We start from the raw sequence: 23,128 nt of genomic DNA, 5'->3' as shown, positions 1-23,128 counted from the left end.
ATCTCAGGAGTTCAAATCCAGCCTGGGCAACATAACAAGACCCAGTCTCTAAATCATAGTAAATATTATTATTACTACTATATAAAAGTTTTTAAAAAAATAAAGAAAAGAAAATGTCTATTACAGCAAGTTGAGTAAAAACCAGATCTGTGAGTTGGAGATAGTTTATTATGAGTCAGACAGCAAACAGATTAATTGTCCTGAGTGATCCCCTTGGAAGGAGCAACTTGATTAGTACAAGCTCATAAAAGCTCCTACCATTGAGCATCAGTCAGAGCTGATAAGATTCAACTGTATATCCTGCAATCACTATAGATAGTTGAATAACCCTAGATTTCAATGTAGCTTTTAGTTTGGGGAATTAGAGAGGGCTGTTGTTGTTTATCAAACAAATATGAAAGCAATCTCTAACACAAGCATAAATTTAAGCCCTTAATGAGTTACACCTTTCAGCATAAATTTGGAGCCCTTCATGAGTTACACCTTTCAGCAGCATATCCCTGGATTCTCCGCATCTTTAAATGAGCTGGAGAAGGCATCTGAAGAGTTAGGACAGTAATGAGATTCTCAAGGCCTGAAGAAAAGGGAACAAAGCTAGACACAGCAATGAAAGCATGAAAGCTTAGGAAAAACAATCCCCCTTTCTACATGAGCCAGCTGATTGCAGCCACCATCTGCACCACACAAAGAAAAATCAAACTTGGCAGTACAAAGCCGGTCTATTTGAGACATATTTGTCTTCTGTGTTTTTAATAACAGGCATCTATTTTGCACCCATGGCTGACAGCCTACAAGAGTTTAAGGACTACATTGAAAATCTGCCTTTGATCGATGACCCAGAAATTTTTGGAATGCATGAAAATGCCAATCTAGTCTTCCAGGTATGTGGCCTTTCATCTTAAAATACATATTTATGTTGTGTATGTAAACTCAAAACATCAATAATCACCCCCACTCACTCTGGAAATTATAATCTTCCTAAATAAACAAATAAAATAATTGTTTCACCTTGACTTCAACATTTCGTTCCAATTTAGCCTGTTACCTCTGGGTCCTTCACAGAATCCTAAGACCGTCATGCATTTTCCCTGTCACTGGCCAAGCCCTTCCATCTCCAGGCCTTCTGCCTAGTCCATCTATAATCTACCTGATCACAGTCCAACAATTACATGAGGATTTCAATAATAATATAACCCTCTCCCTTTGCCCTTCTTCTACCAGGCTGGGCACATTTGTGTCATACTACACAAAGGTCTGTGGATCCATACGTGATTCAATTATAAAAATACAGTGACAAATGTCCAAAGCAGATAAATTAAAACATTGTTTATTAAAAGCATGGTCACAGTGCCAGATCATAACCCAGAGCAAACTGGGTTGTTTTACTCATCTGTGTAAGTCCTTGTGATGCTGCACCATTACCTAAGGGTAGTCCAAGCTCTTCAGCATGCACTCGAAGCTCTCCCATGACCTAGGCCTGCTCAGAGTCACCAGGCACCAGAAGCAACCCCTGGACTTGGACTGGACCTAAAGAAGGAGTCAGTGAAGGAACCCCAGGGCACCAAGTTCCTGCCATGGACCTCTGAGATCCTAGACACAGGAGTTCTTGTGACCCCCACAGACCTTTGGACTGGCAGGCAGAGCAGCCCAAAGAATAAGCAGAGGCACAGTTTGAACCCACACACAGCCCAGAAGGCTTTGCTGTGCTGTGCAGCTGCAGGATAACACTACCACACTCATCCCCCAAAGCTCTCCATGTTACACTGAGTGGCTGCAGCTCCTGCTATCTGCCAGGCCAAGAAAGAGCAGGGCCTGAGCATGCTCATGCCTCAAGACAGGCCCCACCACCACTGCTACAGGCCCAAAGTGCATCTATTCCATGCACCCCTTTGCCTGCTGGCCCCTCCGAAGACCACCTCTGAGGCCGCTCCTGTGGGAGAGTGCCCACAGCACAGCCTCCACGGCCCTGCCTGAGTGTTTTATTGGCAGCCCAGGAGTAGTTCACCACCCCCATCACAGCCAGTGCTTGACCCCTAGGGGCCAGGGGAAAAATCCACAGTTCTGGTCCCAACTCCCCAGGACTCAAGCACACCACCCAGGGATATCAAGTTGATATCTGTGGCCTGAGCTTGAGTAGGGGAACACAAGGAAGAGTATGGCATAGGTTTGTATGCCAGCAAGGGAGCTGGTCACTCCTCTTTTTTTCTTTTTTTTTTTTTTTTTTTTTTTGAGATGGAGTCTCGCTCTGTCATTCAGGCTAGAGTGCAGTGGCACAATCTCAGCTCACTGCAACCTCCACCTCCCAGGTTTGAGCAGTTCTCCTGCCTCAGCCTCCCAAGTAGCTGGGATTACAGGTGCCTGTCATCATGCCCAGCTAATTTTTGTGTTTTTAGTAGAGACAGGGTTTCACCATGTTGACCAGGCTGGTCTCGAATTCCTGACCTCAGGCGATCCACCTGCCTCAGCCTCCCAAAGTGCTGGGATTACAGGCATGAGCCACTGCGCCCAGCCCACCCCTCTTTTTCCAGGATGAGCATGGCCTAACAGCCACCACTTTTCCCTTACGGAGTTCCATAACCCAGAATGCCTGGGCTGGCTCAGTGATCTGGACAAAAATGGCTTGGGACAAGCCTAGCTGGTTGGGCCTGCTATTTGGGCAGAGACTGGAGGGAGACCCACCGGGTCAGGGAACATGAGCTGGGCAGGCCCCACAACCATCCGCTGGGCTGAGAAGCCTAGGCAGCAGGTGCCATATTGGTTGTACACTGGCAGTGCCACTACCCTGTCCAGGGAGTCTCCGCCTTTGAACAACTGCATCACCAAACCACCTGCAGACATACTCCACAACTCACTCTAACTTTGGCAAGCACAGGGGATAGGCAGTTACCTAAGGAGTAAAGGGTCTTCTAGAGACAGTCTTTGGTGCAAAGCACCCCTAAGAAAGGAGGGAGCGCACTCCACCAAAGCCCCACTTGGGAAAAAGGAAATGGGGGTGTGACGCCAGCCACTAAAAGAGACACCACCAAGGCCTCGGAATGGACTTAAAGAGGGAGCATCTCTCATTTTCCACCCTCACCCACATTCCCATTGGAGCCCTTCCTGTTGGGGCCTGGTAAGTGTGTGTACTTCAGTAAGCCGCTTTTCTGTGATTCTCCATTGGACCCACCCCTGCTGAAAGTAACTGTGAGTTGGAGGAGCATGCTTCTCTGGTGCCTCCACCCCCACTGAGGGCTATTGCAGCTAAGAGCCTATGTGCTGGCTCTTTTAAGCCAGGACTACAGCCTGAATTACAATACCAAACAAAAATAGCATTGCTACAAGCAATGCCTGTCAAACACACTGCATAAACCTATATGTAACCAAAGAACCCATATAGAGCCTTGCCCCTCTGAAAGCACCCAGAAACAAAGCCAATTGATTGTACACAACATACACCACAGTCATATCCTCCAGGAAAAAAAAGAATAAAATGTCAAAAAACTCCATCCAAACAAGCAAATTCAAAAAGATAAAGAGGCATCAATTCCTTCAGATAAGAAGAAATCAGCACAAGAACTTCAGCAATACAAAAAGCCAGAGTGCTTTGTTACCTCCAAAGGATCACACTAGTTCCCTAGCAATGGATCCTATTCAGATTGAAATGTCTGAAATAATAGATACAGAATTCAGAATATGTATGACAAGGAAACTCAATGAGATCCAAAAGAAAGTTGAAATCCAATGCAAAGAAGCCAGAGAAATAATCCAAGGTTTGAAAGATGATACAGCTATATTAAGAAAGAACCAAACAGAGCTTCTGAAATTGAAAATCTCACTACGGGAGTATCAAAATGAAACTGGAAGTCTTAACAACAGATTAGACCAAGCAGAAGAATGAATTTCAGAGCTCAAAGTTTGGTCCTTTGAATCAACCCAGTCAGAAAAAAATAAAGAAAAGAGAATTTTTTAAAAAATGAGCAAAGGCTCTGAGAAATATGGGATTATGTAAAGTGACTAAATCTACCATTTATTATCATTCCTTGGAGAGAAAAGAAAGTATTATTCACAATAGCAAAGACTTGGAACCAACCCAAATGTCCAACAATGATAGACTGGATTAAGAAAATGTGGCACATATACACCATGGAATACTATGCAGCCATAAAAAATGATGAGTTCATGTCCTTTGTAGGGACATGGATGAAATTGGAAATCATCATTCTCAGCAAACTATCACAAGAACAAAAAACCAAACACCGCATATTCTCACTCATAGGTGGGAATTGAACAATGAGATCACATGGACACAGGAAGGGGAATATCACACTCTGGGGACTATGGTGGGGTGGGGGGAGGGGGGAGGGATAGCATTGGGAGATATACCTAATGCTAGATGATGAGTTAGTGGGTGCAGCGCACCAGCATGGCACATGTATACATACGCAACTAACCTGCACAATGTGCACATGTACCCTAAAACTTAAAGTATAATAAAAAAAAAAAAAGAAAGTAAGCAACTGGAAAACATATTTGAGTATATAATCCAGGAATATTTCCCCAATCTCACTAGAGAAGTTGGCATGCAGATACAAGAAATCCAGAGAACTCCTGCAAGATACTGTATAAGCTGACCATCCCTAAGACATAGTGATCAGACTTTCCAAGGTCAAACCAAAGAAAAAATCTTAAGGCATTAGAGAAAAGGGCCATATTACCTGTAAGGGGAATCCTATCAGAATAACAGCAGACTCTCAGCAGAAAATTTAGAAGCCAGAAGAGATTGGGGGCCCATTTTTAGCATTCTTAAAGAAAAGAAATTCCTGGGCCAGGCGCAGTGGCTCATGCCTGTAATCCTAACACTTTGAGAGGCTGAGGCAAGTGGTTCGCCTCAGCTCAGGAGTTCCAGACCAGCCTGGGCAACACGGTGAAATCCTGTCTCTACTAAAATACAAAAAATTAGCTGGATGTGGTGGTGTGAACCTGTAATCCCAGCTACTCAGGAGGCTGAGACAGGAGAATTGCTTGAACCCAGGAGGCAGAGGTTGCAATGAGCTGAGATCACGCCATTGCACTCCAGCCTGGGTGGCAGAGTGAGGCTCTGAAAAAAAAAAAAAGAAAAGAAAAAAAGAAAGGGAAGGGAAGGGATTCCAGCAAAGACTTTCATATCCTGCCAAACTAAGCCTTATAAACAAAGAACAAATAAAATCTTTCCCAAGCAAGTAATCACTGAGGGAACTTGGCACCAGCAGACCAGCTCTACAAGAAAAGCTTAAGGGAATCCTAAACATAGAAATGAAAGAACAATACATGTAACCACAAAATCACACATAAGTACATAGCCTACAGACTGCATAAAGCAACTACACAATCGGGACTACAAAGCAGCTAGCCAACAACACCACAACAAAAACAACACCTCACATATCAATATTAACCTTGAACATAAATGACCTAAACATTCCACTTAAAAGATATAGAGTGGCAAATTGAATTAAAAAACAAGACCCATCCTTCTGCTGTCTTCAAGAGACCCATCTCACATGTAATGACAACTATAGGCTCAAAGTAAAGGGTGGAAAAAGATCTATCATGCAAACAAAATAAAAAAGAGCAGAGGATGCTATTCTTGTATCAGAGAAATCAGACCCTAAACTAACAAGAATAAAAAAGGACAAAGAGGGCATGATATAATGATAAAGAATTCAATTCAAGAAGATTTAATGATCCTAAATATATATGCTCCCAACATTGGAGCACTCAGATTTATAAAATAATTACTTCTACCTAAGAAAAGACTTTTACAGCCGCACAATAATCAGAGGAGCAGGGGGTGGGGGGACTTCAACACTCCACTGACAACATTAGATCATCAAGGAAGAAAATTAACAAAGAAATTCTAGACCTAAATTCAATACTTGACTAATTGGACCTAATAGACATCTACAGAATACTCCACCAATAACCAAAGAATATACATTCTTCTCATCTGCACACAAAACATACTCTAATATTGACCACATGCTTGGTCATAAAGCAAGTCTCAACAAATTTAAAAAATCAAAATTATACCAAGCATCTTCTCAGAACACAGTGGAATATAATTAGAAATCAATACCAAAAGGAACTCTCAAAACCACACAAATGCATGGAAACTAAACAACTTGCTCCTGAATGACTTTTGGGTAAACAAAGAAATTAAGGCAAAAATCAAAAAATTATTTGAAACAAATGAACATAAGAGACCCAAGACACCAAAAGCTCTGAGATGCAACAAAAACAGTGTTAAGGGGAAAGTGTATAAAGCTAACTGCCTACATCAAAAAGGTATTAATAGAAAGACCTCAAATTAACAACCTAATGTTGCACCCAAAGGAACTGGAAAAATAAGAACAAACTAAACTCGAAGAATGCAGAAACAGAAAACCAAATACTGCATGTTCCCACTTACAAGTGAAAGCTAAACACTGGGTACACATGGACATAAAGATGGGAACAATAGACCCTGGGGACTCCAAAAGGGGGGAAAAGGAAGGAAGAAAAGAGTTGAAAAACAACCTGTTAGATACTATGTTCACTCTTTGGGTGAAGTTCAATAGAAGCCCAAACCTCAGCACCATGCAATATATTCGTGTAACAAATGTGCACGTGTACCCTCTGAATCTAAAATGTTTTTTTAAAAATTAAGACAAGTGGCAAATCAAAACATTTTTGAAACAAAAAACAGAAAATTTAGCTTTCTATATTATAGGATTATCTTATAAATTAATAATAAATAATAAAATGCTAAAAATCAAAAATGTTTAAAAAACATTATGAATAATTCATAAAGGAGTAATATAGATGGTCAATGAACATATTTTTCAATCTTTAAATTCTTAAAGTGCAAAAAATGAGAACTATTTTATCTATTAAATTAGAAACATTTGTTTAAGTAATAATATTAATTGTGCGAAGACATAGAAAGGCTTTATGATACACTATTGTTGGAAATATAAATTGATACAATGTTTTTAGAAATTAATATGGTAATACCCAGTTTTAAAATATTGCCTCTACTTAATCTATCATTTAAAGAATTTCAAAAATGGTGGATGAAATTCATACAAACATATTCTATTCCCGAAGTGTAATAAGATCGGCTGGGCACAGTGGTTCACGCTTGTAATCCCAGCACTTTGAGAGGCCAAGCCACGTGAGTCACTTGAGGCCAGGAGTTCGGGACCAGCCTGGCCAACATGGTGAAACCCTGTTTCTACTAAAACTATAAAAATTAGCCAGGCGTGGTGACGGGTGCCTGTAATCCCAGCTACTTGGAGGCTGAGGCAGAAGAATCAGTTGAGCCTGGGAGGCAGAGGTTGCAGTGAGCCAAGATCACGCCACTGCACTCCAGCCTGGGCAACAGAGTGAGACTCCATCTCAAAAAAAAAAAAAAAAGTCTAATAAAATCAAAAAACTAGAAATTTCCAAAAAATAGATAAGTAACTCATATTAATTACAGTGCATTTATACCATAATTAGTATCACATTGTCACTTAAATTATCACATAGTCACTTAAAGCATGGTTCATGAGGATTTTTCAGTGATATTAGAAGACTCATAATATCGAAAATGAATTAATATTACATAAATTTATTAGCTCAATTTTGCAAACTTTATGCACATATATACAGAAAGTGTCCAAGTTGAAGTAAGCTATAGTTTATTTAATTATTACTTCATTATAAGTAATTATATCTGGAAAGTAAGTATCATGAATATTTTTTCTTTATATTTTTCTACCTTCAAATTTTTCTGTAATAAGCCATATTTTTCTAATTTTAAAAAAAAGTTAATTGAATAAAAGAATGACCTGAAACTGTGTTCTCATGATTTTTCCCTCACTTTCATAATTTCTTTTAACTGATCAACTTAAAAATGTTTAACCATTCTTTATTGTAGTAAAATATGTATAACAGAAAATATACATTTTAATCATTTTTAAGCATACAGTTCAGTGGCATTAAGTACATTTATTTATTTATTTTCATTTTATTTCCTTTTGAAATAGGGCCTCCCTCTGTTGCCCTGGCTAGAGTGCAGTGGGGAGATCATAGTTCACCACAACTTCTAATTCCTGGGATCAAGCTATTCCCCATTCAGCCTCCCAAGTAACTAGGACCACAGGTGCACACCACCACACCCAGCTAATTTTTTTTTTTTTTATAGGGACAGAGTCTTACCATGTTGCCCATGCTGGTCTCAAACTATTGGGCTAAAGCAATCCCTTTTGGGCTAAAGCAGTCTTCCTGCCTTGACCACCCAAAGTGTTGGGATTACAGGCATGAGCCACTGGGCCTGGCCCATTAAGTACATTTACATTGTTGCTCAACAAAAAAATTTTTAGTATAACAGTAACAACTATGTACTAGGCATTTCCAATGACCACATTTTACCAACTCTACCTTCAAGACAGAAAATAAAATTTCCTTAAGCCAGTCACAAAAAGACAAATACTGCATGATTTAACTTTTATGGAGTTATCTAAAATAGTCAAATTCATAGAATTAAAGAGTGGAATGGTAGTTGCCAGGGGCTGGGGAGAGGGGGAAATGGGGAGTTACTAATCAACAGGCATAAAGTTGCAGTCAAGCAAAATGAATCAGCACTAGAGATCTTTTGTGCAACATTGTACCTATAGTCAGCAATAACTACTGTCTTAATTTGTTAAGAGGGTAGATCTCATGTTAATTGTTCTTACCACAATAAAATAAAGTGGAAATAAATAATATGGTTTTAGAGAACTGCCTTTACTTTTGTAAATAATTATGTGTGCTGCAAATTTATTTTCTGAGAATTTGAGTCTTCACTGTTCTGTCTCTTATTGCCATTACAGTACAAAGAGACCAGCACTTTAATCAACACCATACTTGAGGTTCAGCCAAGGTCATCTACTGGTGGAGAGGGAAAAAGCAATGACGAAATTGTTCAAGAACTTGTTGCTTCTGTCCAGACCAGAGTTCCAGGTAATAAATAATTCTAGGAATCTGTATGTAATGGGAATTTTAGGAATAAACTCAGAGAACTGAGTGATAAACAGGTGTCAAAACCTGCTTATTATGTAAACTTTTTTTAACCTAAAGAGCTCTTTTGACATGGAGCTCTTCATTTATAGACTAGAAGCTTACAGCATCTCAACATCTCAACTGCCAGAAGCATTAGGAGGAAATTGGTTTCCAGCTCAATGTAACTTTAACCAGACTCTTTCCTGAGCTTCCCTTGGTTTCATTATTCTACTGTCTCTATACCTGTGCTGTGCAAGAAAATAGCCACTAGCCAATATGGCTACCTAAATTTAAACTTAATGTAATTTAAATTCATTTCCTCATTTGTACCAGTCACATTTCAAGTGCTATCATATTGGACAGTATAGAGATAGAGAACACTTCCACTAAAAGCTCTACTGGACAGTCCTGCTGTAGAATCCATTTAAATTTTTTCTCCATTTAGAAGACATATGGCTAAATTACTTTCACCTTGTTTTCTGATAAGTGAAAGAGTCTTCCCAGGCTGGGCACGGTGGCTGATGCCTGTAATCCTAGCACTTTGGGAGGCCAAGGCAGGCGGATCACAAGGTCAGGAGATCAAGACTATCCTGGCTAACACGGTGAAACCCCGTCTCTACTAAAAATACAAAAAATTAGCCGGGCGTGGTGGCGGGCGCCTGTAGTCCCAGCTACTCTGGAGGCTGAGGCAGGAGAATGGCGTGAACCCAGGAGGCGGAGCTCGCAGTGAGCCGAGATCACACCACTGCACTCCAGCCTGGGTGACAGAGCAAGACTCAGTCTCAAAAAAAAAAAAAAAGGTCTTCCTGAATGATCACAAGAGATCTATTTTAACACTTTTCTTAGATCGATAGGAGATTTAGATGTCTTCGTTATTCATGGTTGGAAGAGATGTCATTACAGGAAAAAGAAAATTGAGGCAGAAAAAAACAGCAACTGAGTCCTGCTAATGCCCTTAAAGCCCCTGGAAGAAAAGGAGCCTTGTGGTTTCAGAAGTCAGTTATCTGCCTCCTAGAAGCAGGCCCTCAAGAGAATGTCTACTTGGGTAGAGAATTCTGTTGTTGAAGCAAACAGAGTCAATAAATATAAGATCAATAAATATAAGATGGAGTGCTGGTTGGGAAAAGGATGGAGAGGTGAATGGATAGCTGCAGAGACCGTGCACTTGTTTGGTAGAATCCCACTGACACCTAGGAGGGTTTTCTCTCCAGGCTTCATAAAGCTTGTACTTTTACTGTGAAATGCTAAGCAGATCATCTGCTGAGACTGAGGGGGCAGGAAGACAATTGGCTCAGCAAAAGAACTGAGGGTTTGAAATAGCCCTGAGAGGAATGGTGGAAAGAGAAAACCAGGGACATGTAACCACAGCACAGCGGACCCTAGAGATTAGACTCATTGGCACTGCTGTGGGATTTTTGTCCAGCAGCCAAATGTGTGTGGTCAAGAAGGAATTTGATACATGTATGTCATAGCCATTTGTTTACACATACTTTTCTCAAATACGCAAGAAAAAGGCTGTTCCTTCCTCTTTCGTAGCTCATATCGTTCTTCATCTGAGCCTGCATTTGGTGGATTGTAGGGAGAAAGAAGAGCTACATTTTCCATCCAGTTTGAACTATGGGCCTGTTTAATAATGCAGTCAGTCCCTTTAAATAATGCCCAGTAACATGCGATAAACACTAAGTCTCTCTCCTGTCTCAGTCTCCTGCCCCCAACCTTTCCTATGCAGTGCAGGTGAGCAGGGAAGTGGGAGATTTAAACGCTTGTATGGTAGAGGGGGACACTTAGGGTCCCTGGACCGTCTAGTCTCTGGAATGTTCCTTGTCTGCCAGGCAACCGCTTCATCCTGCTAGCATTTACCACTGAAGCCTTCAGGGCTCTGCCTCCCAATCAGCCAAAGCCAGGCACACCTTCCTATGCCCTCCTGCCAACCCCCCTCATTCCACATTGGAGACCTTTCAAACCCCTCATCAAACTTGCAGATACCACTGAGCCATGCTGACTTTCCATTACATCCTCTTCCCTCTCAACCCCTCACCTCCTCCCCACAGTCAACCAGAATGAAAATGAGCAGGCTTCTCCTTCCTTTTTCCAGTCCTCCTTCTACATTAGCACAGCCAGTCTTTCTATGATCTCACTTAAGCAACAAGGACCTACCTCTCCTGTCCCAGGGCCATAGATCACATAGCTCACACTGGCTGGGAGGATGAAAATACCCATGGGGAACATGCTTTAAGGGAAGAAACAAAATGCAATGGTTTAATGTTTGAGAAAAAAAAGTGTGTATATATATATATGTGTGTGTGTATATATATATATGTATATATATGTGTATATATATGTATATATATGTGTATATATATATGTGTGTGTGTGTGTGTGTGTGTGTGTGTATGCCCTGGTACACTGATACACATGAATTTAAACATAATTTTCTGTGATTGCTTCTATATAAACACAGTTGAATCACAAAAGCATTCTAAATTATAGAAACATCACATTTAAATCCTATGTATCTGGCTTAAACAATGAGAGAAGCTGGCTTTTTAAAAATGTTAAGATAAGCACATTGCCTTAGCAATATTGTGAGAACAAATCAATGGTGACTGGCCTGAGGAATCGCTGTGTATGTTTCAGAAAAACTGGAAATGGAGGGTGCTTCTGAGAGCCTTTTTGTCAAGGATTTTCAAGGACGTCTGAACTCCTTGACCACCGTTCTTGGACAGGAAGTGGACCGGTTTAACAACCTGCTGAAGTTAATTCATGTATGAGAGCTTACTTTCATCATTGCTATTGAGCATCAAAGCTTTGTAGAGAGTTGTATAATATGAAATTCTTCCATTCCCATCACTTCAGCATTTCCATTTGGATACACTAACAGCTCTTCAAGCCCAATGAGTCTAAAAATGAATTTATCCTTCTCTAATGAATCTGTGTTCCCATTTTCTAATAATGATGGAGTGAATATGTAACATTACAAATTCTCAATCTCCTCCTTATCCTTACACCCTTAGATTCTATTGACTCACTAGAAATTGATCAGAGACCTAAGCACTCAATTAAGAGTAATTCAGTGTTTGTTCCTAATGTCTAGTTTGCATTTCATAACATAGTCTTTAAGCGAGACTGTGAAAACCATAATCTGTCAAAGTGTGGGCCACAGAATGCCTGCATTAGAGTCCCCTATGGTGTGTTCAACATGTGGATTACTTGATCCCACTCAAGACCTACTGAGTTAGAATTTCTTGAAGCAGGGCCTGGGAATATGAATTTTAAATAAACTCCCCAGATGATTTTAATGTCACTAAAATTTGCAAACACCTGTTTGATCTTCTGCTTTATGTTCATAACTACTTTCTCTGTGCATTGCCTTGCATTTGTAATGATGGTCAAAGGCCTTCCTAGTTTCTCTGTGCATAACTTTGATAAGAGAAAAAGAATAACTATTAGAAAATGTTGAGCATTAACAGGAAAAGTATTACTGCTAAGCAGGGAACCAAACACCTACTTCAAGGTCAAGACTTGGGGATAAGATTGGGGGAGAACTGGGAGAGATCTTTAACAGCTAAAGACCATTTCTGTTCCCTATCAGAAAGGCAAAGTCTCCGGAAGTTGCTGCTTGGCTGGCAATACCTAGGCTTGTTGGTTAGGCGGGTCAGCTGAGTATGTAGTCTTCACCTTGGGACTATGGCATCTAGTCAGGTATGCACCAAAGTCAGCAGGCTAAGTCTCTCTCCTCTCTCAGTCTCCTGGTCAGGTCACCAGGTCAGGGCTTATTTCCTTCTATATTGAATGAATTGGGGTACAGACTAAGCTGCTATGATAAAGACCCCCATAACATAGTCCAAAACGAGATAAAAATTCACTTTACTCTCTCCTAACAGCCCTGAGGGAGCCCTGTCTAGGGCAGGTAGTTAATTCTGCTTCGTGAGCTCATCCAGGGATAAACAGGTTGGCTCTTCCAGTCTCAACAGACAACTTCTGTGTCTGGGTCTAAGGTGGCTGCCCCAGTTGTCCCCTTTTGCCAGCCAGTGGGAAGCAGGAAAGAGAGAGGCAAGGAAAAGCAGCTTCCTTATAAAAATGTGATCCAGTGGTAGTATACATCCTTTCTTCTTATATCCCATTAGCCAAAACTTGGTCACATGACCACAGCCCAGCCTCAAGGGTGGCTGGGAAAGGAGTCTCTCAATGGGGTGCTATGTGCCCAGCTAACACTAAGGAGGTGCTTTTGTTCTGAGGAACACCAGCTTATGTCTTGCCCTTTCCACATCATGAACTTTCACCCACTTGAATTTAAGTCCAGATGTCACTTCTCCATAATGTCTTCCTGGAGACCAGCCCTTCCCTCTACTGCCAGATGAATTAGGGTCCCATCCTCAAGGCCCCGTCATCTCAGGTCTCTGTGTCCACCACTGTATTCATTACATTTTTTGTAATTTCCCCCCATGAGTATGGCTACTCTAACAAAGAATTTCTTAAAAACCAGGGAGATGTTACACTCGTCATCTTTGTTTCCTTAGTAACTGACATACTAAATCTTCCATGAATATTTGAATGTACAAGTGAACAAATGTGACTCTCAGGTCTCTTTTGGTCACTTTTTCTGGTCAAACAAACCCCAGTCCACCACTAACAGAGGAATTCCCCTAATGGAAGCATAAGGGGAGGAGCCCAGGGACAGGTGACCTGCAGGGCCATCAGGAATCACAGCCAAGCATTCCCATCAGAAGGGAGGTGCTCACCACGGCATGCTGTAATTGCCAGAGGCCTTCCTCACCTGACCTCTAGTCCTAGACCTCAGGCCTGGTCCTGCCTTGCCATGGCTTTGTTCCCAGCCTCACCTTCCCTTCCCCTTGGGAACAGCCAGGCAGTACTATGGTGGCAATAAGAAAGCCAGGGGAAGGGAGCAGCACCCGGGAGTCTTGGGGAATGCCATCCTGGTGAACCCACTCTCCTCCAGACAGAACCGTGGGATAGGACAGGTCCTAGGAGTGAGAAGGCCACCCTGTGTAGGCTTCGAGCCATAGGAGAAGGAAAGCCTTTGAAGTACTCTTTCTCCCATTTAATACATCTGTGTGTTGCCTGCCTCCTTTGGGAGAATTGACTGCAACATGACCTCTTTCTATTTTAAGCAGACCTTGAAGATCTCAGCAATCTGCTCCCTCCACCTCTATCATTTTTTGTGTTCTCTCTGCATTTTAGATGAGTCTTCTGCTACTTCTTCCTATTTCCAGGTCTATCATGGAGGATGGTCTTGGCTCTGGCTAAGGGCCTCTTTCCTGCACTCTGCTGCAGATGGTTCCTCAGATCCTAAGGACAAATCTAAGTAAAACACTTCTTTTTTCTACCACTACCTCTTGTGAAAAGAGGTACAGGGAGAAGGGAACCAACAAATAAATCTGTGAAAGAATGGAAGGACATGTAGCCTTGTTTCATCCACACAATGCCTGTCGCTAAGATGCTGTGCATGTGGTCCCAGGCCTTATTTGGTTGCTTAGTCAACATAAATTTTGCCTCTAACGTCTTCCTATTATATTTTCCCAATATATGGCAGTTTTCACAACACTGCAACCCATAGGGGCCATAACCCACCTATATGCTCTCCCTTGTCTTTAGCCAGGTGGCAAACATCGCCCTGTGCTCCACTCCAGCCCAGTGTCTCCCAGGACTGTGGCCTGCCTCCATCTTCTGGTGAGAGAAGGAGAGGCTTGGAGACATGTTTTAAGGAGGTGTTTCCAGTTCAAGGAGACCCTCTGATGCCAGCTGGAAGATTAGTCTCATCTAAGACTCTCCCCTTTCCAGCCGGGCATGGTGGCTCACACCTGTAATCCCAGCATGTTGGGAGGCCAAGGTGGGCAGATCTCCTAAGGTCAGGAGTTCGAGACCAGCCTGGCCAACATGGCAAAACCACATCTCTACTAAAAATACAAAAATTATCTGGGCATGGTGGCACATGCCTGTAATCCCAACTACTTGGCAGACTGAGACAGGAGAATCACTTGAACCCAGGAGGAGGAGGTTGCAGTGAGCCGAGATCATGCCACTGCACTCCAGCCTGGCGACAGAGCAAGGCTGTCTCAAAAAAAAAAAAAAACAAAACAAAAAGGAATCTCTTTCTGCACTAACTCTGGGATTTGGGGGAACCCCCTGAGCAAAGATGACCAGTAGCATGAGGTGGTTCTCACTCCCCATCTCCCCCTCCTCCTCACACTCTGTGCTTCCCAAATCACAGTCAGGCCTATTTTTCTTTTGGCCTGGAGGAGTGCTGGACAGTGGCATTTCTCCCAGCCACTTCTCCAGGCTTCAGGAGACATTTCTGCTTCCTTCTTTCCACTGCACTGGACTCTGCTATCAACTGCCACCCTCAAGTGTTACACCGCAACGGTCACGTATTGTAGTAATGCGTGAAATATTGGAGGGTCTGGCCCAGCAGACAGTGTGCAAAGAGGATAGAACCTAGCAAGTGGCGCCTCCAGGCAAGGCAGCCCCTGCTGTCATTAATGTGTGTCACTGACACTGGATAATGACATCTGCAAAGGCCACCAACCCCTTTTTTGTTCTTTCAGACTTCTCTGGAAACACTCAACAAAGCCATCGCTGGATTTGTGGTGATGTCTGAAGAAATGGAAAAAGTGTATAACAGTTTCCTCAACAACCAGGTTCCCGCTCTGTGGTCCAACACAGCCTACCCATCCCTGAAGCCACTAGGATCATGGGTCAAAGACCTTATCCTGAGGACCTCATTTGTGGATGTAAGAAAATTCCTTTCACTGGGTTTTGATGAATCTGATGGCATAGTTGGCCTAAGGTCCCTAGGAAGCACTGGCTAAAGATATCCACAGTCACTGATGGATAATCTGAGCCCAGAGAAAAAGAAATGTCCAGAATGGCATCACTTTAAAAGTCTTATACTGATTATAATATCGTTTGCCCTAGGCACTCATCCCCACCTTCCACTTTAATTCCAGGCATCCTTGGGGTTTCAGCTCTAATTCATGGGACCCCACAGTGAGGTATAGACCAACCAAGATGAGTCCAAATCCCAGATAACTTTGCTGCTGTCTCCCTCTCACATACCCCACAATAACCAGGCTCTGTGTCCGCAGTCATCAGGCTGGCAGAACAGGAAGGGGAATGGGGCAGGCAGTGAAATGGGGGTGGTGACTAACTCAGGGCTGCTTTAGATTCTGCCTCCTGAGAAACTCTCCCCAAATAGGACTTTGCTTTAGAAAACAAACTCCATCCCAGAAATAACGTTTATTGTGAGTATGTTTCTCCTTCAGCTGTGGCTCAAAAGAGGACAGCCTAAGTCCTACTGGATCTCCGGTTTCTTCTTTCCTCAAGGATTTCTAACAGGTACCAGCGCTTTCTAGAAAAACCCCATAGGAAAGGCCATGACTTGTCATACACAGGGTTTTGAGGTGCTGGGGAAATGACATGGCTGCTAATGCTCTAGCAATGAGGCTATTGATCATAGGGCAATCTAACAAGGTCCTGCTCTTCCTCACTTGTGGGGGGGCAGAGGAAAGATGGCAGAGATAGCAGATGTTCCCCAGCAACCTAATCCCTGCCCCTCTCAGGTTACATAAGTGCAGGCACTGCTGCCTCCACGAACACACAGAGTGTGCCTCAGTTCCCCATGTGACCCACGCTCAAGGGCATCAACTGCTGTCCACCTGCTCAGGCCCCAGCTGTGAGCAGCTCCCTTCCCTCTGAGAAATTCTCTTGATGTGCCTCCATCAGCTCTTGGGGAATCTGGCTAGAGAGCCTCATAGGGGGCTAGAGCCTGTGAGCAACTCAATGCTAATTACCCAAGCCCTTCATCTCTCTCATTCTTAATACCTATTAAACAGCCCATATAAAACAAGCTGGGCAAAATCCTAAAGTTAGCGAGATTGGGCTCTGAAACTGTCTCACTGGTTTGTCTCCCTCATGGCAGGGCAATGCACTGCACACTGGCCTTCCCTGCCTTCCCAACCAGGACCAGAGCTTGTCCATCCCTTGGGCCCTTACCTCCCAACATGACCCGCAGGCTTCCTGACCCTGTGAACTAACTCAGAGGAAGGTATTAAGAGTTGGGTCTTCTCTGTGGTGGGAAGGCTCTCTAATGCCAGGGCAGCCTGGTTTGGGTGAAGGGGAATAGTGCCTGGGGAATAGCAGTGTTGTTTGAACGCAGCTTTCCAATTTTCATAATTACAGGAACTCTTCAAAATCATGCTCGAAAACACAATTTGCCTATAGATGAGCTGAGTTTCAAATACAGCGTAATTCCCACCTATCGGGATCAAGCTGCAGTGATAGAAGCTGCCAAGACAGTGCAATTTGGACAAGAACTGCCCATGGACGTGGAGGTATTGTCCACCTGGCTGTTATGGCAAAGCAGCTTCTATCCCACTGTCCTTGAAGATTTCAGACAACCTCCCATGCCCCACTCCCCCACCACCTCCCATTGGCAGGAGCAGGAAGGGCAGGGTAGTAATCACACCTCCAGGATAAGCTCCCCAATTAGCAATGACCGGATGGGAACTGCCTAAACTAGTCTGATTTATAGAAATATTTTTAAAGCAATATTTTTTTATTTTTTAGCTACCTTTAGTAACCTTCTTCATCTTAAAGAATCAATATAGCAAGAAGTTAAAAGCAAGGGTTTAAAAACTAGAGAAGCCTGAGTTTGAATTCTGACACTACCTTTCACCAGCTGCATGTGCTGGAGCAATTGTTAACATGTCTGCACCTCATGTTATTTTAAGATCCTTCTTGTCTTAAGAAGAGAGTGTCAACTTTCCCATGTCAGGAAAACTTGAGGCTCCAGGAAGGTAAAGCAACACCCACATAAAAGCCCCCACCGGAGCTTTCCGGGACCAGCCTGCCCTGGTCCATGCTCAGCACACTCCATCTGCCACAGAGGCTGATTCTGACAGACAGAAGTTTACAGTGACCACCAGGGCTCTGTCCCTCCACCCTAGTTCATACCATGTCTCTGCTTGGGTCATGTGTGCTGAGCCATGACAATGCCTTACAATCTCTGAGATCTGGGGAGACCTCAGACTGTCTAACTGGCCTGTCTCCTGGCCCACCTAGCAAATGTCTGCCACCAACAGACCAGGAGACAGGCCAGTAGTGCGGTGTAAAAGAAACAGCCAGTGTCATGAGACCAGCACATATACTGGTCCAAACACAGGGTATGTGTTTAAACAGCTTTATCTCTGTTGCAAACAGGCAAGACCACTGTCAGCCCATTTGCCGCCTTGGCGCAGCATAGGAAAAGGTGCTCCCTCTGGGTGATGCCCAGTTGGTGGACACCCAGTAGGTAGCAGGATAGTTTTCAGGCAAACCTGCATAAACATATGTGCAGCCCAAAAACAGGAAGTCCCATCCTGCTGCACCCAAGAAACAGAAAGGTTAGGACACCAAAAAGCAAAGACCAGCTAAAAAGAATTTAGTTTACCATCCTTTTATTCACTATCAAATGCACTACATATTATCCAAACAGCTTAGTCCTCTGCCTGCAGACGTGAGGCTCCAATTATCCAAAGACCTCGGGCCAGAAATGGCCAAATCCACTCAGGGTTTGAGGAAGGATGACTCAGATGCCCACAATTGGAAAAAAAAAAAAAAAAGTGTGCACCAGTGGAGACATCCAATCACATCACAGGAATCTGATGGGCAGGGTCTCTCACTCTCCCTCTTTCTTATTTAATACAAACATTAAAAGTAAGCATAATTTTTAAAAAAGAGAGAAAGAACAAAAAGGAATTGTCCATGGGCACTCTGCAAATATTATTGCAGGTATATAATCTGTCTTCTAGGAGGGCATCCAAATCCTTGAAAAACCTTGCTAAGAATAACAGACGATGATCTCAGTACTCCTCCACCTCCCATAAAAGGGGAAAAGTCATCACATTATTATTACATTTTTTTGCCTCTCAGAGCCTCAGGATTGACCTCTCTAAAATGTGAATAATAACAGCAATGTATAGAGTGTTTTTTAGAATTACCTGGGGAGGATGTGGGACATAGGAAGTGGCTCACACCTGCTGATCCCTTTTCCCCCCTCTCACTTTGAGACTTGTGGTTATCTTTCAGTTGCCCTCTGCTGAGGATGGTGTTCTTGTTCATGGGATGTTCATGGATGCTTCTCGATGGGATGATAAGGAGATGGTGATAGAAGATGCATTGCCCGGACAGATGAATCCAATGCTGCCTGTGGTGCATTTTGAACCACAGCAAAACTATGAGCCAAGCCCAACACTTTACCACTGCCCACTTTATAAAACAGGAGCCCGGGCAGGAACACTGTCAACCACAGGTGAGGATGTTCTTAAGATTAGTTCAAATAATGACCAAATGCAATCTTCAATCAAAGTCCAAACACTAAGCTGTGATTGGCTCAAGATCTCCGTTGGGCCAATAAACTAGACTTAAAATGAAGCCACCTATAACATACAAAATTCGTAAATGTAATTATAAATTCTATTTGTTCTGAGTATAGATTAATATTATAGAATTAATTCTTGCTTCTATTAGAATCCAAGGAGTAGAAAATAGAGTTTAACAAGTAGAGACTTCCACTTTCAAAATGGTGGCCTGAATAGACACTAAAATCTCTTTTTCTCACTAAATCCATTTTTACTCATCATAAAAGAGATTTTAAAATAAATGAATAGGCCGGGCAAGGTGGCTCACCCCTTTAATCCCAGCACTTTGGGAGACCAAAGCAGGTGAATCACCTGAGGTCAGGAGTTCAAGACTAGCCTGACCAACATAGTGAAACCCTGTCTCTACTAAATACAAAAAATTAGCCAGGCATGGTGGCGGGTGCCAGTATTCCCAACTACTTGGGAGGCTGAGGCAGGAGAATCACTTGAACCTGGGAGGCAGAGGTTGCAGTGAGCCGACATTGGGCCACTGCACTCCAGCCTAGGTAACAAGAGCGAAAACTCCATCATAAATAAGTAAATAAACAAACGAATAAATGGACAGCCCTGATGCAAAACTCTGAGTGCATCTGAAACTGAGATACAGCCCTGAAAAAAGAAACCAGACAGAAAGCCACCTCAACAGATACACCAAGGGACAGCTGAAGAATGAGAAGAGAGAATGAACTGGGAAAATCGCCTTGAATACAGCACAGTGAGAGGGGAAAGAAGTGACCCTGTGGAAGGAGCCAGAATTTGCAACATTTTTCTTGTTTTCTAGGCAACCTGAAAGGAGAAAATAAAGAATGGAGGAGAGAGAATGTTTGAAAAAATAATGGCTGGTAATTTCCCAAAACTAAAGAAACACTTGAATCATTAGATTATGAGGTCTCACAAAGTGGAAGGAATGATTTTTAGCAACATACAAGTAATCAAATCTTCAAAGAAACCTAGATATACCAAAGTGATACTTAAGACTGTCAGAGACAAAAAAAAAAAAAAAATGCTCAAAATAACCGAAGAGAAGAGACAATGTATAATATATGCTGGAACTGAAATCCCAGAGAATGAGAATCAGATTGATATCAGTCAACTCTCATTATCCACCGTGCATATAAAAAGATAATGGAGAATCACCTTCAAAGGGTTGAGGGAAAATACCTTTGAACCAGAATTCAAAACACAACCAAACCATCTTTCAAAAGGGAAGTGAATAAAGACAGTTTTGAACATACAGAGGCTCTAAATTAATCATCACTGACCTTCTATTTTGAAAAAAATCCAGCTGTCTAGCCAGGTGTGGTATCATGTGTCTGTAGTCCCAGCTACTCAGGAGGCTAAGGTGGGAGGATCACTTGAGCCCAAGAGTTCAACACCAGCCTGGGCAACATAGTGAAACCCCCATCTCAATTAAAAAAAAAAATCCAACTGTCTTTGTTTGTGTTTGTGTTGCTATAAAGGAATACCTGAGGCTGAGTAACTTTAAAGAAAAGTTTATTTGGCTCATGGTTCTGCAGGCTGGTGCCAGCATCTGCTTCTGGTGAGAGCCTCAGGATGCTTCCACTCATAGCAGAAGACAAAAGGGAGCTGGTGTGTAGAGGTCCCATGGCAAGAGAGGAAGTAGGCAAGATGGGAGGGAGGCGCCAGACTCTTTAACAAGCAGCTCTCGCAAGAACTAATAAAGTGACAGCTCACCCCCCATTCCAAGGAGTATTAATCTACTCATCAGGGATCTGACCCCCATCACCCAAACACCTTCCATTAAGCCCCATCTCCAACATTGGGGATCAAATTTCAACATGAGATTTGGAGGGAGCAAACATCCAAACTATAGAAGCCTGGCATAAAGAAATCTTACAAATCAGTAAGGAGAGGGGACCAACAAACTAACATTATCTGAAACTGTGACAGAAACCCCATCTTGTACAAGGATCAAAAGAAACTCTTTTTCAGCTATTTAAAAGAGGGGTAGTCCTATGTAGTAGTCATCAATGGCCACTAATATCCCAAAAAAGAAAGACAATCAGACATAATGTGCTTCCTGATAGAAGTACCTACTACCTAAGAAGTATTCTTGCCATAAAACTCAAACCTGCCAGCCTGGGCAAGATAGCGAGACCCCATCTCTACAAAAAATACAAAAATTAGCAAGGTGTGGTGCACGCGCCTGTAGTCCCAGCCGCTTGGTAGAATGAGGCAGGAGGATCGCTTGAGTCCAGTTCAAGTCTGCAGTTAGCCATAATCAAACCACTGCACTCCAGCCTGGGCAAAAGAATGAGACCCTATCTCAAAAAAAAAAAAAAAAAAGGGAAAAAAAACCTCAAACCTGAATGTAGTCACGCCTCTAGATCTAACCACCCCTTACAGGAAGAGAGGAATATATTTAAAATCACCACAGCAATGCTGTCATAAAATCCAGATTCTGGGAAACTTAACAGGACAAACAGTCTGGTTGTTTCAACAAATATATTACAAGGGGGCGGCAAAAGAAGCAGAGGGAAACCTACCAATTGAAAGATTTAAGAGACACATCACTGTTGCAAGATATGAAACTCATTTGAATCCTGGTTATTAAGAAATTATTAGGCTGGGTGCAGTGGCTCATGCCTGTAATCCCAGCACTTTGGGAGGCCAAGGCAAGCGGATCATTTGAGGCCAAGAGTTTGAGACCAGCCTAGCCAACTGGTGAAACCCCGCCTCTACTAAAAATACAAAAATTAGCCAGGCATGGTGGTACGCACCTATAGTCCCAGCTACTCAAGAGGCTGAGGTAGGAGAATCACTTGAACCCAGGAGGGCAGAGGTTGCAGCGAGCTGAGATCACGCCACTACACTTCCAGCCTGGGTGATAGAGTGAGACCCTGTCTCGAAAAAAAAAAGAAAGTTCTATGAAGTCTAAGCTGGACAAGTCCTAAAGAATTATTTGTTCTAAAATCTTCATTTTATAGAGCATAAAACAGACCCATAGAGGACTATTTGTCCAGCATCTTTAGGGGCAGTCAGGCCTGGAACCCAGATGTCTTGACTCTTTGTAGCCTCTCTCTTTGTATGAGGAAGTTATTCTCTAAGTAACAACCCTTTTTTTCCTATATCCTTAATTAGGACATTCAACCAACTTTGTGGTAACCGTCCTGTTACCCTCCAAGCGGTCCAAAGACTACTGGATTGCCAAGGGATCAGCTTTGCTCTGCCAGCTGAGTGAATGAAAAGGTGCCACCTCAGCCCTGAAAAAGAACCAGGCCAGAGATCTTTCCTAATGGGAGCAAAAGGTTTGAATAATTTATATGTGAGCAAAACGGTGTTAATTCTGATTTGACTTAAACGTATTAAGTGTGACTTTTATTTCTCTTATGACCTTAAAATAAAGTGTTTGAGTTCTTTCTGTTGGCAATCCAAGCTCTGCTGTAGAAGCAGTGGGTTCAACACCCACCTGTTAAGCCTGCTCCCCCACCCTAAGTGAGAGGCAGCTTCCCATCAGTTACTTTCTGGGACCCCCAGGAAGAGTAAGGACTCAGCACTCGCTTCCCCTTACAGGCTCCTTTCCTCTTCACCCTGATATGAAAGGCCCCAGGTGCTTCCATTTCTAGACGAGATTAAGGCTCTCAGAGTCCAGTGCATGGGAGGTTGATGCAGTGAGCACAACTGGTAGAGCAAATGAGCAGGATAAGAAGAAGCTGGCCTATGATGTC

At 42.7% G+C, this 23,128-nt stretch overlaps 1 protein-coding gene across 1 annotated transcript in view; it reads left to right on the top strand.

Moving 5' to 3' along the window:
- DNAH6 (dynein axonemal heavy chain 6) overlaps positions 1-22,815 on the top strand; it is a 364,719-nt gene extending 341,904 nt beyond the window's left edge. Inside the window, exons 70-77 of the mRNA XM_063695744.1 lie at positions 760-881; positions 8,853-8,982; positions 11,659-11,786; positions 15,588-15,773; positions 16,305-16,377; positions 17,221-17,372; positions 19,108-19,330; positions 22,542-22,815. Of these exons, the coding sequence (XP_063551814.1) occupies positions 760-881; positions 8,853-8,982; positions 11,659-11,786; positions 15,588-15,773; positions 16,305-16,377; positions 17,221-17,372; positions 19,108-19,330; positions 22,542-22,645 (1,118 nt within the window). The 3' untranslated portion in view covers positions 22,646-22,815. The remainder of the gene's footprint in view (positions 1-759; positions 882-8,852; positions 8,983-11,658; positions 11,787-15,587; positions 15,774-16,304; positions 16,378-17,220; positions 17,373-19,107; positions 19,331-22,541) is intronic.
- Positions 22,816-23,128: the final 313 nt, after the last annotated feature.

Source organism: Gorilla gorilla, chromosome 12 (assembly GCF_029281585.2).
Source record: "Gorilla gorilla gorilla isolate KB3781 chromosome 12, NHGRI_mGorGor1-v2.1_pri, whole genome shotgun sequence".
Classification (NCBI taxonomy): Eukaryota; Metazoa; Chordata; class Mammalia; order Primates; family Hominidae; genus Gorilla; species Gorilla gorilla.
This window is presented reverse-complemented; position numbering and strand designations above follow the sequence as displayed.